This window comes from Muntiacus reevesi, chromosome 4 (assembly GCF_963930625.1).
Source record: "Muntiacus reevesi chromosome 4, mMunRee1.1, whole genome shotgun sequence".
Taxonomy (NCBI): Eukaryota; Metazoa; Chordata; class Mammalia; order Artiodactyla; family Cervidae; genus Muntiacus; species Muntiacus reevesi.
Genome location: NC_089252.1, coordinates 151,744,153 through 151,758,074, shown reverse-complemented (window position 1 = coordinate 151,758,074; position 13,922 = coordinate 151,744,153). Strand labels below are relative to the sequence as shown.

General features: G+C 39.5%; 1 protein-coding gene across 5 annotated transcripts in view; it reads left to right on the top strand.

Moving 5' to 3' along the window:
* TMEM117 (transmembrane protein 117) overlaps positions 1-13,613 on the top strand; it is a 596,659-nt gene extending 583,046 nt beyond the window's left edge. For all 5 annotated transcript variants that reach the window (XM_065934576.1, XM_065934575.1, XM_065934577.1 and 2 more), the window contains one exon: positions 11,884-13,613. In XM_065934576.1, the coding sequence (XP_065790648.1) occupies positions 11,884-12,530 (647 nt within the window). In that variant the 3' untranslated portion in view covers positions 12,531-13,613. The remainder of the gene's footprint in view (positions 1-11,883) is intronic.
* The last annotated feature ends 309 nt before the right edge of the window (positions 13,614-13,922 follow it).

Below are 13,922 nucleotides of genomic sequence, written 5' to 3'. Positions count from 1 at the left end.
AAGAATGGCATTAGTTCTCAAGCTGTTCACATGCAGGTAGTGAATGAGTGTGTTTTAAGGACAATGGCCTAGGATCCTACACCTGCTATAATAAAAACTGCCAAAGAAATCTGTGCTTACACGACCGTCTGTGCTGCCGAATAAAAATAGCCTGAGCGCAGAGAACGTGAACATCTGAGTGCTGCAAAAAACCTTTGCTTCCCAACTTGAAGGCTGTTTTTTGCTTTGAGCATGAGGTGACCTTCCTAAATTGGAGAATGAGCTCATGAATAGGGAAGATATAGCAGGTTTCTTTTCCTATTCAAAATGAATGAGGCCCATCTATTAAATTTGCTGGGTAAATCAATCAATTTGAGTTCAGGTCACATAGTGTGGTTTCAGAGTCCCCACTTAATCTCTGCAGCACGCTGCCCTCTCAGACTTCTGAAACAGCCATCACACACATGGTATCATCATATCCCTTTGGGTGGGCTTTTGCCGGAACCATCTGTTCTTACTATCAGCTCTTGTCTCAGACCATCATGGCACTAATATTGTCTCTGACTATCAGAAGGCTTTTCAAAAATATCCTGTTTGGGTGCAGAACATCAAGTTTATAAAAAGCAGAGGAGAGGTGGGGAGGGAGGCTCAGAGAATCCATTGGCCAGAAAGGAAAATAAAACTGTTAAAAATATTTAATTCGGGGCTCTTATGCATAGCTTTGTCATATATGCTGTCATTTATAGACAGGGGTAGGGGCAAGTTTTCTGATGCCCAAATCTTACGTAATTTGGAATGTTCTACTTAAGAATGCATGTGTGTGTGCGCCAGTCACTTCAGCCATGTCTGACTCTGTGCGACCCTATGGACTGTAGCTCACCAGGCTCCTCTGTCCATGGGATTCTCCAGGCTGGAATACTGGGGTGGGTTGCCATGCCCTCCTCCAGGGGATCTTCCCGACCCAGGGAAACTGAAGAAAATCAGAACGTTCCCCATTTGGTTTTGTCTCTGTTGTTCTCTTTGTTCTGTGAATCTAAAGAGGTTGCTGAAGCCATTCTGGAGTACCACCCATCTCCCCTGAAAGGCCTTTGACTTTACTTGATATTGTAAAATAGTTGTTTCCGGGCAAACCCAGGTAAAATCTCTAAAACGTAGTGCACTGTGTTGTATTTTAATATGCTCAATCGTTAGTAGCCCATAAACGTCCAAGAGAACCACAAATGCTAGCTTGATAGCTTCCTCCAAGTTCTGCTTCTTGTTGTAGGGAGACCTTCATGCTTTCCTGGACAGTAAATAAAGAATCACCCCTGGGATCATTAAGCATGAAACACTCTCTGTCAATAGTTCGGAAGCTTTAGTTTGTATGGGAATCACCTGGAGAGCTTGTGTTTGTAAACGATCCATCAGCCACACACCCAGAGCCAGATGCCTCAGGTATGAGGTGGGGCTTGGAATCCGCCCTTCTCTGGAGCACCATCAGTGATGCCTATGCAGGTAGCCAGAGGACCATACTTTGAAAAATACAGCTACTGAGAAACATTTCCTGTAATCAGAATTCCTCTCATTTTTTTCTCAGCATTTATGTACTTTCTATAAGCCTTATCAAATAAAACCCAAGGGGCAGAATACACATTTCAATAGAAATGGAGTAGGGACATCCCTGGTGGTCCAGTGGTTAAGAATCTGCCTTGCGATGCAGAGGATCTGGGTTCGATCCCTGGTGGGAGAACTAGGATCCCACATGCCACAGGGTGCAATTCAGCCCATGTGCCACAACTACGGAGCCTATGAGCTCCAGAGCCCATGTACTACAACTAGGGACTCTGCGGGGCGACGAAAGATCCTACCGGACACAGCGAAGATCCTGCATGCCCCAACTGAGCCCTGATGCAGCCAAATAAATAAATAAAAATTTAAATGGGGTAGTCAGCAAGAAAGGCATATCTGAGAGGAGTTAGAAAGTTCAGAGCTGGGGCCAAAACAGAGGAGGTCCCAAAGCAAAGCATGACTGGAGAAAGGTCTAGAAGAAGTTGGAGACAGGGCTAGAAAAAATCCTACAGACTGCCAGACAGCTCTGTCTAATGGTTTCTCTGTGTTTGTTCTGCACCAGAAGAGCCTAGACAAGGATGGCTGGGATTCTTCCAGGGTCAAGGATGGCTTGATGGTCTCAATTATCATTTCTCTGTGATCTGGAAAAGACATTCAGTGCACGCTGAGGCAATGCAATGTAAAGATTTGGTGTGTAGATTCCAGCCCTGCTACTAACTGGTGGCAGGGCCCTTGTCAAGCTCTTTAACCTCTTAGAGGTTCAGTATTTTCATCTGTTAAATGGGGACAGTGATGGTACTTATCCCATAGGATTGCAGTGAGGATGAAATTAATTAATATGTACAAGGCACTTAAAACATCGCCTGCCATGAAACAAGCACTCAGTAAGTTCTCACTGTTTTTACCTAAACCTTTTCCTTTTATCCATTCAGAATCTGCTTCCCTATAATTCAAAAAATCCTAGGCAGCCTGAGAGAGGGCTCTCTTGATTATTTATCAACTATTCTGTGTTCTTTGCTGTTATGTAAGTAGCAGTTATGTTCTGAGTCCTCGAGAAAGACAAACCTAGGAATAAAAAAAAAAATCTCTCTCCCAATGAAATGCTCTAAATGTGAGGGTTATCTGACACTGATGAGTACAAATTGACATTTTAAAAGCCTTTAGGATTTGAGTATTTTTTAATCCTGATTCCTAGCTAGTTTTATTTATGCATGTCAGAAATAACTTGAATTGTTGCATCTGTTTAGCTCATCTGGATCCCCCCGACAGATGGTTTGCTGCAGTATGTATGAGCTTTCATTTTATAAGCTAAGCTACAGCTTATAAAAATAAATCATCTCTTTTCCAAGGCTGTGTTAAAATATTTTTTTCTGGGAATTTTGACTTCGGTAATAAAGGGGATAAATGGTTAGTGATTTGGTCACACTGGTGCCTTTAGCTCAAGTCCACTGTTCATTCTCCTAAAAGTAAATGCTAAATACAACCGTATACTTATCTCTTTCGCCCTCTTCCCTTTTCCCTATAAGGTAAGTGCAAAGATGGATTCAAAATATGATCTACTAAGTCTCTGGAGGCCAGAGAGGAATGGCCTCTCAATTCAGACTCAGAAGCTCCCCAAGTCCTATTAATGCCGATCCCGGTGGAAGCTCTGCCATCTGTCATCCCAGTCAGACAAAAGAAGTGTCCCATTGGTGGCCATCATCTGAGTAAATTAGGAGAGGGTTGGGGGAAAGACCAGAAGGAAGGCCTGTGCATCTGTGAGGAGAGAATTCACACTACTGGCACAATGATGCCCATGGGAACCTTTCGGCAAAAATGGGAAATGTGGCAGTAAACAAGCCTCCCTAGGTCTGTGTTCTATTTCAGTTTCCTGAGCAGTGTGAGGGCACAGGTGCTTCACAATGGCGAGAATGTAGAAAATAATGCATAAAAATAATGTCCTTCATTTTATTTCCATAGGTGCATGATTTCTGGCAAATGAGTTCCCAAGGATTGTTTTTTAAAGAGCTTTCCTGTGTCAGTCAGATCATGGAAAGTGCTGGCGAGGGCAGGCCAGTGGTCTGTCCAACAGAATATTCTGTCTGGCAAAATTAGCAAGGGACTTGTTATAGGGAAATGCAATGCATCTTCTTCACCATGACAGTCCCCAATGATCATGAATTTATCCAAAGCATACAAGGATCTCTTGCTAGTCTCTTAGTTATGAATTTTTCTGAACCTTTCCTGCAGCAATTTCCATTTCCAACACATTTATGAAGCTCTAGCATTAACTGTTTACTTCTACTTAAAGGAGCAATTCCTTCTATTGTCCCAAACTCATCTTCTTCAAGGCCATGGTTGCTCTGCCCATAGCCTGTCAGCTCTTGCTGCCCCTAAGCTGGTCTGTCCTGTCCAGACTGAGGTGTCCTGGGTTCATTTATGCATAGATCAGGGTTTTTGTAGTAAAACTCACATGCTTTTCAGATATTTCTCTTTATAGCCAGAAGACAGACTTGAAATATATAACTAATCATATTCTTTGAGACATAATTAGTTTGTTTTTCCCAATTTTCCAGACTTTATCTGATTTTAGCAGTATCTTAGAATTCACCAGATCATTGTGACAATGGCATTTGATTTGAAAGACTAGAACTTCACTCCTTGAAATTTTTCTGGACATAGTATTTCAGACTTTACTTATTGATTAATGGGCACTTTCTGACTTAACATTTGTCTAAAACTAAACTAGGATCGAGGGAATACAGAAATGAGCATAGCACAGTTCCCAGTCTCAAGAAAGTCAGAGTGTGATGGAAATCGAATTCAGTACAACTTCACATCCTTTTCTTTTGCTTTTCATTATCACAAGTTTCTACCTCTATTCATCATGTTGAATTATGTCCTAAAGGAGTAGTCTCCTACTTAAGAAAGTAACAATGGCATGAGAGGCATTTTGAGAAGCTGTATTCATTTGCTTTTAAGTCTTGAGATAATTTACTAACTCAGCTCTTATTAGTTCACAAACTTTTTAGTAAGTATCTTCAATTTGCTCAACCGTCTCCTCATGACCCAAGCGTTTAATGTGGTTTCTGGATATTCTTAAATTACCTGGTTGCAAGGGGGGTGGGGGGAGGTGGGGCCGGTGCTTAAAGAGCCACAGACTCAGAGTGCCCTGTTTACACTGATCAGGTCTGGAATGAGAGGATATTGAACATGGCCAGGAAACCTATTACAGCAAACTGTTATGTGTTTAACTATACAAACCTCATCTTCTTCAAGGTCAAGGTTTCCTGTGATCACATAATGGATGCTGGTGACTTTGTGGAGCATGACCCCTGGGCATAGAGTCCGCCCAAATGGTAACACCTCTTGCTATAGAGGTGCTAACAGCACAGCTCAACCTCAATGCTAACTGGCAACCCTACTGAGTAAAAGATTTTTTTTTTTATATTATAATTGCATATTTGAGTCATGAAAGGTTCATTATAGGTGGAAACATCAACACATATAGTAGTTTTTCTTAGTTGAAAAAAAAAACACTTTTCCCCAAACTCTTGTCATTTCCTATGCTAAAATGAGGCTGATATTTAATGAAGAATTCTTTTAAAATTAACTAGCCCAGGATTCTATAAGCTCCCACAAAGTAAAATGATAAAATTACCATCATAAAATCATTTTTGCCAATCAGTAAGATTCATTACAAGCACACAACACAGGACAGAAGCAATCCCACAACACCATGCAGGGATTTCTCATTAAAGGAGACAGTGAGGTATTTCGAGAAGGAGATTAATAGAAATAATGTATGGATTCTTACCCTTCCTCCTTGCTGATTTACATTATGCTGTGTAGTTGAAACAACAGGGGGAAATGCAAAAACTCTCATACAATTAATGCCAAAATACCAAACCTCTTGTTATGGTTGGTTGACTGTACATTCACAATAACACACATGAAAAAATGGCAATAGAAGCACTGTTAGTCTTTTTCTTTTCTGTGTCTTACATCTTTTCATGTGAGTCATTTCAGAGACTCAAATTTATTCTTTATGGTAAACAGCACTTCTGAGAATATACAGTCTTTTTTTTTTTTTAGGAAATCTTTCTCCATCTGAAAAATGTGTATTGCATCTTTTTTGCTCTAATGGTGAGATTTCCTGCTCCATCATAAAACATTAAGGTTTAGGTAGTGTTTATTTCATAGACTCATCAAGGAGACTTTTAGGACTAGGAAGAAATCTTGAGGGTTATATAACTCAACTCCTTCACTTCATAGACAAGTACACTAAGTTGAGTTGTCCCACTTGATTTTGCTTTCTAGTTTGTGGCATCTCATAAAAGTAATTTTTTAAAGAGGAAAGAACATTACGAAGGTAACAAAACACTGTGTAGGAAAATGGAAAAAAGGACTGTAGAGAACGATGGACATCCTTCCTCTATCCCGATGGGTAAGTGGAGCAGGAGTTATGTCAGGTGGGCAGGATGCAAAAAGTAAGAAGAGCCATTTCTTCTCTATTTTCAGCAGTTTCATTTTCAACTGAGCAACTACAACAGTGGGGGAAGGGCGAGGCTACATTCACAGAAGCAGAAAAGGAAATAAATCAATCGGAATCCTGCCTCATCTAATTCTCTCCCTTCTACACTTCCCCACCCCACGTGGTCTCTAGGCTGTGGAAATGGAGTGGCGGTATGGGGAGAATGTACACCCTGCTATTTAGCTTCACATTTTGTGTGCATTTCTCTGGACTAATACTACTGCAAGCTGTAGACAAATTATCAATTGCTCGGGATTTTTAACGTGTTAAATATGCTGATTCACAATGCATATTTACGTTAGATACACACTGGGGCCTCCGGTAATTAGTTCGTGAAAGTAAAACTGTTAGTCGCTCAATCCTGTCTGAGTGTAGCCCACCAGGCTCCTCTGTCCATTGAATTCTCCAGGCAAGAATACTGTAGTGGGTTGCCAATTCCTCCTCCAGGGGATCTTCCCACCCATGGATTGAACCCAGGCCTTCCACACTGGAGTAGATTCTTTACCATCTGAGCCAGCAGGGAAGCCCAATTGGTCCAGTGGTATCTACCTATTAATGTCACTGCTCAGTAATTCATTCTGTTTAATCCAAACTGACACACTGAGGGTATATCTTTGTTAGAAACCATTAACATTCTCTTCTCTCTACTTAGACCGTATATTAAGTGGATTGAAGAAGCAGAAAGAAGAAATTGTAGAAATAATAGTACCCTACATTTTGGGCAAACAATTTCAGAGAACTCTCAAATACCACTTCTCATTGTGCTTGCATGCATGCTAAGTTGCTTCAGTCATGTCCAACTCTGTGTGACCCAATGGACTGTAGCCTACCAGGCTCCTCTGAGCATGGGCTTCTCCAAGCAAAAATACTGGAGTGGGTTTCCATGACCTCCTCCAGAGGATCTTCCCAACCCAGGGTTTGAACTGGCATCTCTTACATCTTTTGAATTGGCAGGCAGGTTTGTTACCATTAGCATCACCTCACAGGTCCACAACTTTGCATTATATTCTGTGAAATGAAAACATCTCCTGCCATATTAATAAACAAGAAATGTCACAATCATCACCGATATCTGGCCTCCAAGTGTGAATGAGGACTCCCAAAACTGAGATCCAGCAGATGCTGCCACCCCCACAGTGATTGCTTAGGGGCTGGGGGAATGCAAGAAGCAAGGTGAACAAGGAAATAGGATTGGCTCCAGATAGCTGAAGTGCATATGAAAGGAATGAATTCAGTGAGCCCAGAGACTTGCATCTTCCCATACATACAATGCTAAATTCCTTACCTTGATACCTGATCTTTGATGTTCAAACTGCCTGCTCCCTTTATTGCAAACTTGTATATAGCCTGACTTCCCCCCCTGCCTCCTAAGAGCATTTTTCTCAGGGCTACTTCCCAGATTTAGAGTCTTAAACCTTCCCTCCAAATGAAACAGCTCTCTACTTTCAGGTTGTGACTATATTTTTTAGTCGGCAATCATAATAATTCTTTGAGGTGGTTTGAGGGGTGTCTGAATAACCTGTATGCAGGTCAGGAAGTAAATGTTAAAACCAGACATGGAGCAAGAGATGGGTTCAAAATTGGGACAGGAGTATGTCAAAGCTGTATATTGTCACCCTATTTATTTAACTTCTATGCAGAGTACATCATACAAAATACTGGGCTAGATGAAGCACAATTTGTAATCAAGACTGCCAGGAGAAGTATCAATAACCTCAGATATGCAGATGACACAACCTTAATGGCAGAAAGTGAAGAGGAACTAAAGAGCCTCTTGATGAAGGTGAAAGAAGAGAGTGAAAAGCTGGCTTAAAACTCAGCATTCAAAAAACTAAGATCATGGTATCCAGTCCCATCACTTCATGGCAAATAGATGGGGAAACAATGAGAGATTTTATTTTCTCGGGCTCCAAAATCACTGCAGATGATGACTGCAGCCATGAAATTAAAAGACACTTCCTCCTGGGAAGAAAAGCTATGACCAACCTAGATAGCATATTAAAAAGCAGAGACATCACTTTGCCAGCAAAGGTCCAGATAGTTGAAGCTATGGTTTTTCCAGTAGTCATGTATGGATGTGAGAGTTGGATCATAAAGAAGGAATTGATGCTTTTGAACTATGGTACTGGAGAAGACTCTTGAGAGTCCCTTGGACAGTAAGGAGATCAAACCAATCAGTCCTAAAGGAAACCAACCATGAATATTCATTGGAAAGACTGAGGTTGAAGCTGAAGCTCCAATACTTTGGCCACCTCATGTGAAGAGTTGATTCATTGGAAAATACCCTGATGCTGGAAAAGACTGAGGGCAGGAGGAGAAGGGGATGACAGAGGATGAGATGGTTGGGTGGCATCACTGACTCAATGGACATGAATTTGAGGAAACATGGGGAGATAGTGAAGGACAGGAAAGCCTGGCATGCCACAGTACATGGGGTCACAAAGAGTCAGACATGACCAAGTAACTGAACAACCCTGGTGTTATTCTCCATTTCATAGCACAAAAAATTGAATGTGCATAGTTAACATACAGAAGGGTTTGGGGGAAGAGGACAGAATCATAGAACTGGAAGGCATCTATTTCTGTTAACTCAATTTGAAATAAAATTGTTGAGATCTGGAGAGGTTAAACACGTTACCCACATTGTCTGAATATTTGATCCCCATCCGCTGGTATCCAGGCTGCAGTTTCTGTCCCTATGATTCCCCTCTCACAAATCAGTGAACATGTGTTAGAGCAGAGTAATGGTATCCATGTCAGGCAACACATTCTTAACTGGTGTCTCCTTCCTCCTGTCTTAATATATAGACACCAAGTCACTTGAGAAGTGACATAACATGATTTTTTAATGTGAATGTTTAGTGGTCAAGCTGACCCAGCACCATTCAACTTGGGTAGAGAAAATAATTTGAAAGTATGAAAAAAAAACTCTATCTGCAGGGTTCCTTCAGTTTGATCACTGTACATTCACGACCACTTTTATTCCCTGATTTTATTTTATTTTTTCCTTTTACTGTTATTCACTGAGCATCTTCTAGCCACCAGAAAAGCACCCCTCTCTAAGCTCCATGAGCACTCCTCTTTTTCCTTTCTGATTCTGTGGTGCTGCTCATGTTCAATTTCTGACATCATTACCCTAGAAACGGAAACCCCGTATGGGAGACTGCTCTTTTCATGAGTTGATAAATGTGATCTAAACAGGGTTTTTCCAACGGGCCTTTGTGAGCTCAGATGGTAAAGAATCTACCTGCAATGCAGGAAACCCGGGTTTCCTCACTTGGTCAGGAAGATCTCCCAAGAAGGGAATGGTTACCTCCTCCAGTATTCTTGCCAGGAGAATTCCATGGACAGAGGAGCCTGTTGAGCTACAATCCAAAGGGTTGGAAAGAGTCAGACATGACTGAGAAATTAGCACTCTCACTTTTTTCACTTTGTGAGTCAGGAAGTTGATGGCCTGTCATTCAGGTTGAAGGACCTCTTCCCCTCTCCATAGCCTCATAACCCATGTAGTTCCCAAAAGGAGAAGTATGGATCTCCTACAACAGAGAAGGACCCAAAACCCCTCTTCCAACTGCTTCAATCACGAAAGCTATAAACTTAGTGCCTCAGTGATACTGGATGAGAATCCCTGAACTTTTCATATCACCTATCTCTCATTTTGCTGTGCATTCTTTTCCTATGATATTCTCCATTCTTTCCCTTCTCTCTGTCCCCTCTCTTCCACATTAGCTGATCTTTTTCTGTACATTATTCTATCTGCAGCATAATAAAAACATATACTAAAAGAAACATAACATTTTCCAAATTGTTCCCTGTCCTCCTTTTCTTTCTCAACCACATAAATTGCTACTTCCTTCAAAATCCTTTCTGCAGAAGTTAGCACTCAATTTTTATTCCATTTTCTCAACATCTTCAGCTTTATGGTTTGTATCACTCCTTTGGCACCTCTTATATGTGGCCTCTTATTATTATTACTTATGTGTTGATGTCTCTGTTGTGTTTTCTCCCATAAGATGATAAGTTCCTTCCTTGAAGGCAGTGACATATGTCCTCAGGATCTACTAAGGTATCCTCCACAGAGTCTATTATGAATACAATAAATATCGGCAATGATGTCCGCCTTTGTATTTGGTGGAATTTCTCTGGCTTGACCTTTCTTAATTTATTTTATGGTTGATTCTGTTTTCATTTTGAAGATACAAGAGGGCAGGATTGGCTTGAGCTTAACAGTACAAGGTGTTATAAGCATCTTTTCATATCTGGAAATATTTCCAGTGTCTCCACTTAATTTATAGTTTGGGTGTGCCAAATTAATGATTCAGGCAAGAATTTTCATTACAAATATTGTAAACCCTGTATGGTTGAATGATTTTAGGACATTTCCCTTCCTGTGGTTTAAATAAATTCTCTTCATAGAGAAGTTGTACCTTTCCATGCAAATGAGGACATTATCATGACTTAGGCAAGGCTTTGATGATAATAATAGTGACAATTACTGAGTTCCTATTATATAGCAAATATTGTGCTTAGTATCTAATAATCTCATGAAATGTTAACCACTTTAGTAAGTATTGTTATTTTCTGCTTGTAAAGAAATTGGAGTTTGGAGAATTTAAGCAACTAACCCAAGTTAATGTAGCTAGTAGGTTTTGGAATCTAGACAAGGGTTTGGGAAAGCCCTCATATTTGCACCTAATAGGAGCTTGAAAATGTGTAATGATGATGATAAAATATTTTCCTAACCTCCTTTCCTTACCCAAGGTCATATTTAAGCTATGTGTTCTATTGAAGTATGTATTACAAAATACGTGTTTACCAGTTTTAGTAAGACGTTTTCCCAAGAGCCTAGCTCTCATGTGAGGCAGTAACTTAATAATGTTCAATATCATTATTTTTAAATACAAAATAATTTTGACATAATATATATAATAATTATAACTAAAGCTTTTAGAATCTGTAAATATATAACATTATTTGCGATAGCAAAACTATGAGGTGTTACTAAGCTAACACTTCATACTGTTAAATTTGGAACAAATAATAATAAAAATTGTAATGGAATATAGTATCCCTTCAAAGTTTTTCCATATTATCTCCATTTAAAGATGCAAAGATTTCACTAGATAATATGTCTCTAAATAATATCTTATTTATATAGGACTTTTAAATCCTACAAAGAAGTTGTAGTGGTTATAGTCTCTCCAAATCATATCATCTAAAGCTTTGGTTATATTTATATGTCTGATGAATGGATTCTGTTCAATGAGAATTTGATGCAATTATTTTTAAAGTCTTGAAATGAATGCTCAAGGATTATTGATCTGAACCACATCAACTAATAGTTTAATCAACAGGTCACCAACAAACAGCGATGTGAATTCAATTGATGCACTGTTGTGCTTACACTGCAAAATGGTTTATTTCTTTCCCAGACATAATTATAAAACCATAGGAGATATTCAATCATATGTTGGACTTTTCTAAGAATTTTATTAGAACTTGTTTTTAAACCTTAATTGAAATGTTCTAGAGAATAACCTACATGAAACCCAATTAGAGTACAGTGGTGGTGCCTTAAAAGCCAGGAGACTTTGTCTAGTTAGTGTAAATACCATAAATTACTGGCTCTGGGATCAAGAGTTACATTTTCACATGCTTAACATCCATTTAGGAAATTCCCTTTGCCAATTGACTTAATGGCAGCATAGCACTCTCAAAAAATTAACAGGTCTAAAACATTAACAGTTTATGCTATAATACCATTATCTCCATTTTATAGGAGAACACCCTATTGCAGTTTTACCAGTCTTTGACTAATACACAGTATTTCTTTTTTAATGCAGGTAAATGGTTTAACTATGGAATTATCTTTCTCGTCTTGATTTTGGATCTTAATATGTGGAAGAATCAGATATTTTATAAGCCTCATGAATATGGACAGTATATTGGCCCAGGACAGAAGATATATACAGTCAAAGACTCAGAGAGTCTAAAGGATTTGAACAGAACCAAGCTATCCTGGGAATGGCGGTCCAACCACACCAACCCTCGGACTAATAAAACCTATGTTGAGGGAGACATGTTCCTCCATAGCAGGTTCATAGGGGCAAGCCTCGACGTCAAGTGTCTGGCTTTTGTTCCAAGTTTAATAGCTTTTGTGTGGTTTGGATTCTTCATTTGGTTCTTTGGACGGTTTTTGAAAAATGAGCAAGGCATGGAGAATCAAGACAAAACTTACACTCGCATGAGAAGAAAATCCCCCTCCGAGCACAGCAAGGACATGGGAATCACAAGGGAAAATACCCAGGCCTCGGTGGAAGACCCGCTGAACGACCCCGCCTTGGTGTGCATCAGGTCTGACTTCAACGAGATCGTCTACAAGTCTTCCCACCTCACATCGGAGAACTTGAGCTCGCACTTGAATGAATCAACCAGCACCACTGAGGCTGACGGGGATCCAACGACTTCCAAAAGTACACCGACGAACTAGATCCACTTTTGGGGAAAGCACAAAGAGCAACCTGGAGTGTAACTTTCAGAAGTTAGTCTTTGCTTTCGTAAATGTGAGGTTTACATAGCGTTAGGTAAAGGAATACAAGTGATGCCACAACGGTGCTCAACATGCTTTTTCTAGGACTCATTTTTTTTTTCTATTTGTATTATTATGATACCTGTGCCTACAGTATATCTAACAGTCCTCTAGAGATTGCTTTTCACAGTTGCACAAGCTATTTACTGACTTTACAGCCTACTAGATTAGCTGGTTACCCGCGTATCCAATGTTCAACCATAGTGGTGCCTTGAGACATTAAACTTTTTAACTGTACCAGAAATGAATCTTGGAACAGTTCTCTAACCTACGTCACATGGGGTTTTTTTTGTATACAATTATTTTGATCTCCACTTGGTGTCTGAGCAGGAAACAGATATAGCCAAGATGTAGCAGTGGAGTTGGTGACTTTGACAGCTGGACTGCAGAGAAGCATAGTGATTACCTTTGAATTTTTATTGGCTTCCTGCCAAATACAAATACAGATGCAGAATTCAGTAATAGGAGAATGATAATTCAGCATGGGTCACTACTTGTGAAATGTGACTTTCTCCAACCAGTAATTGCAATTAGATGATAATATGTAATTATGTTTTCCTAATTACAGATAAATTGCTACCTGATTAAAAATCCTGCCCTTCACCTTTGGGACCAAAGGTTGAGAGGCACAGTTAGGTAAACTCTGAAGTTTATTGGCATTTACACAAAGCCCTAGAAAACCAAGGAACTGAAGTTTTAATCATGTGAGGGTTGTGCAGCCTACCATCTACAATATTTGTACATCTTTCTGTAAATATGGCTCTGGACAGTGAAAATTGAAAAATATATGCCAGCCTTGAGCAAGGGAACACCTCTAAAAAATCATGCCATGGAACTTTGTGAGGTAGAAAAGAAGATGCGCATGAAAAAGTCTGTTTATTGGCTTGTTTTGTGTGTGTGTGTTTGTGTTGTTTTCCTTTTTTTTTAAGAAATAAACATCGCACATTAATAAATCAGAATTATAAATCAGTAATTATGTGATCTAGTTGTTTGTTTATAATAGAAGGATCAATTGTATCTTAGTTTAACAACAGCCCTTTAAAAAAAAAACAACAACAACAACTCAAAGTCAGGCAAGCTATGAAATGGAACAATCCCAACTTGCTTTTAATTTTGTTCCATAAATTGTGGTTACATGTTTCTTGAGGGGGTTGAGGAGGATTCACTTTTAAGGCAAAATTATTTTCTTGTCACATACCAACATAGTTCTATTTTGTCTTTATGATTTTTTAAACCTCTTTTGTTTTGATCTATCTGCTTTTAAGCTTGCTGCATGTTGAAATTAGCATGCAT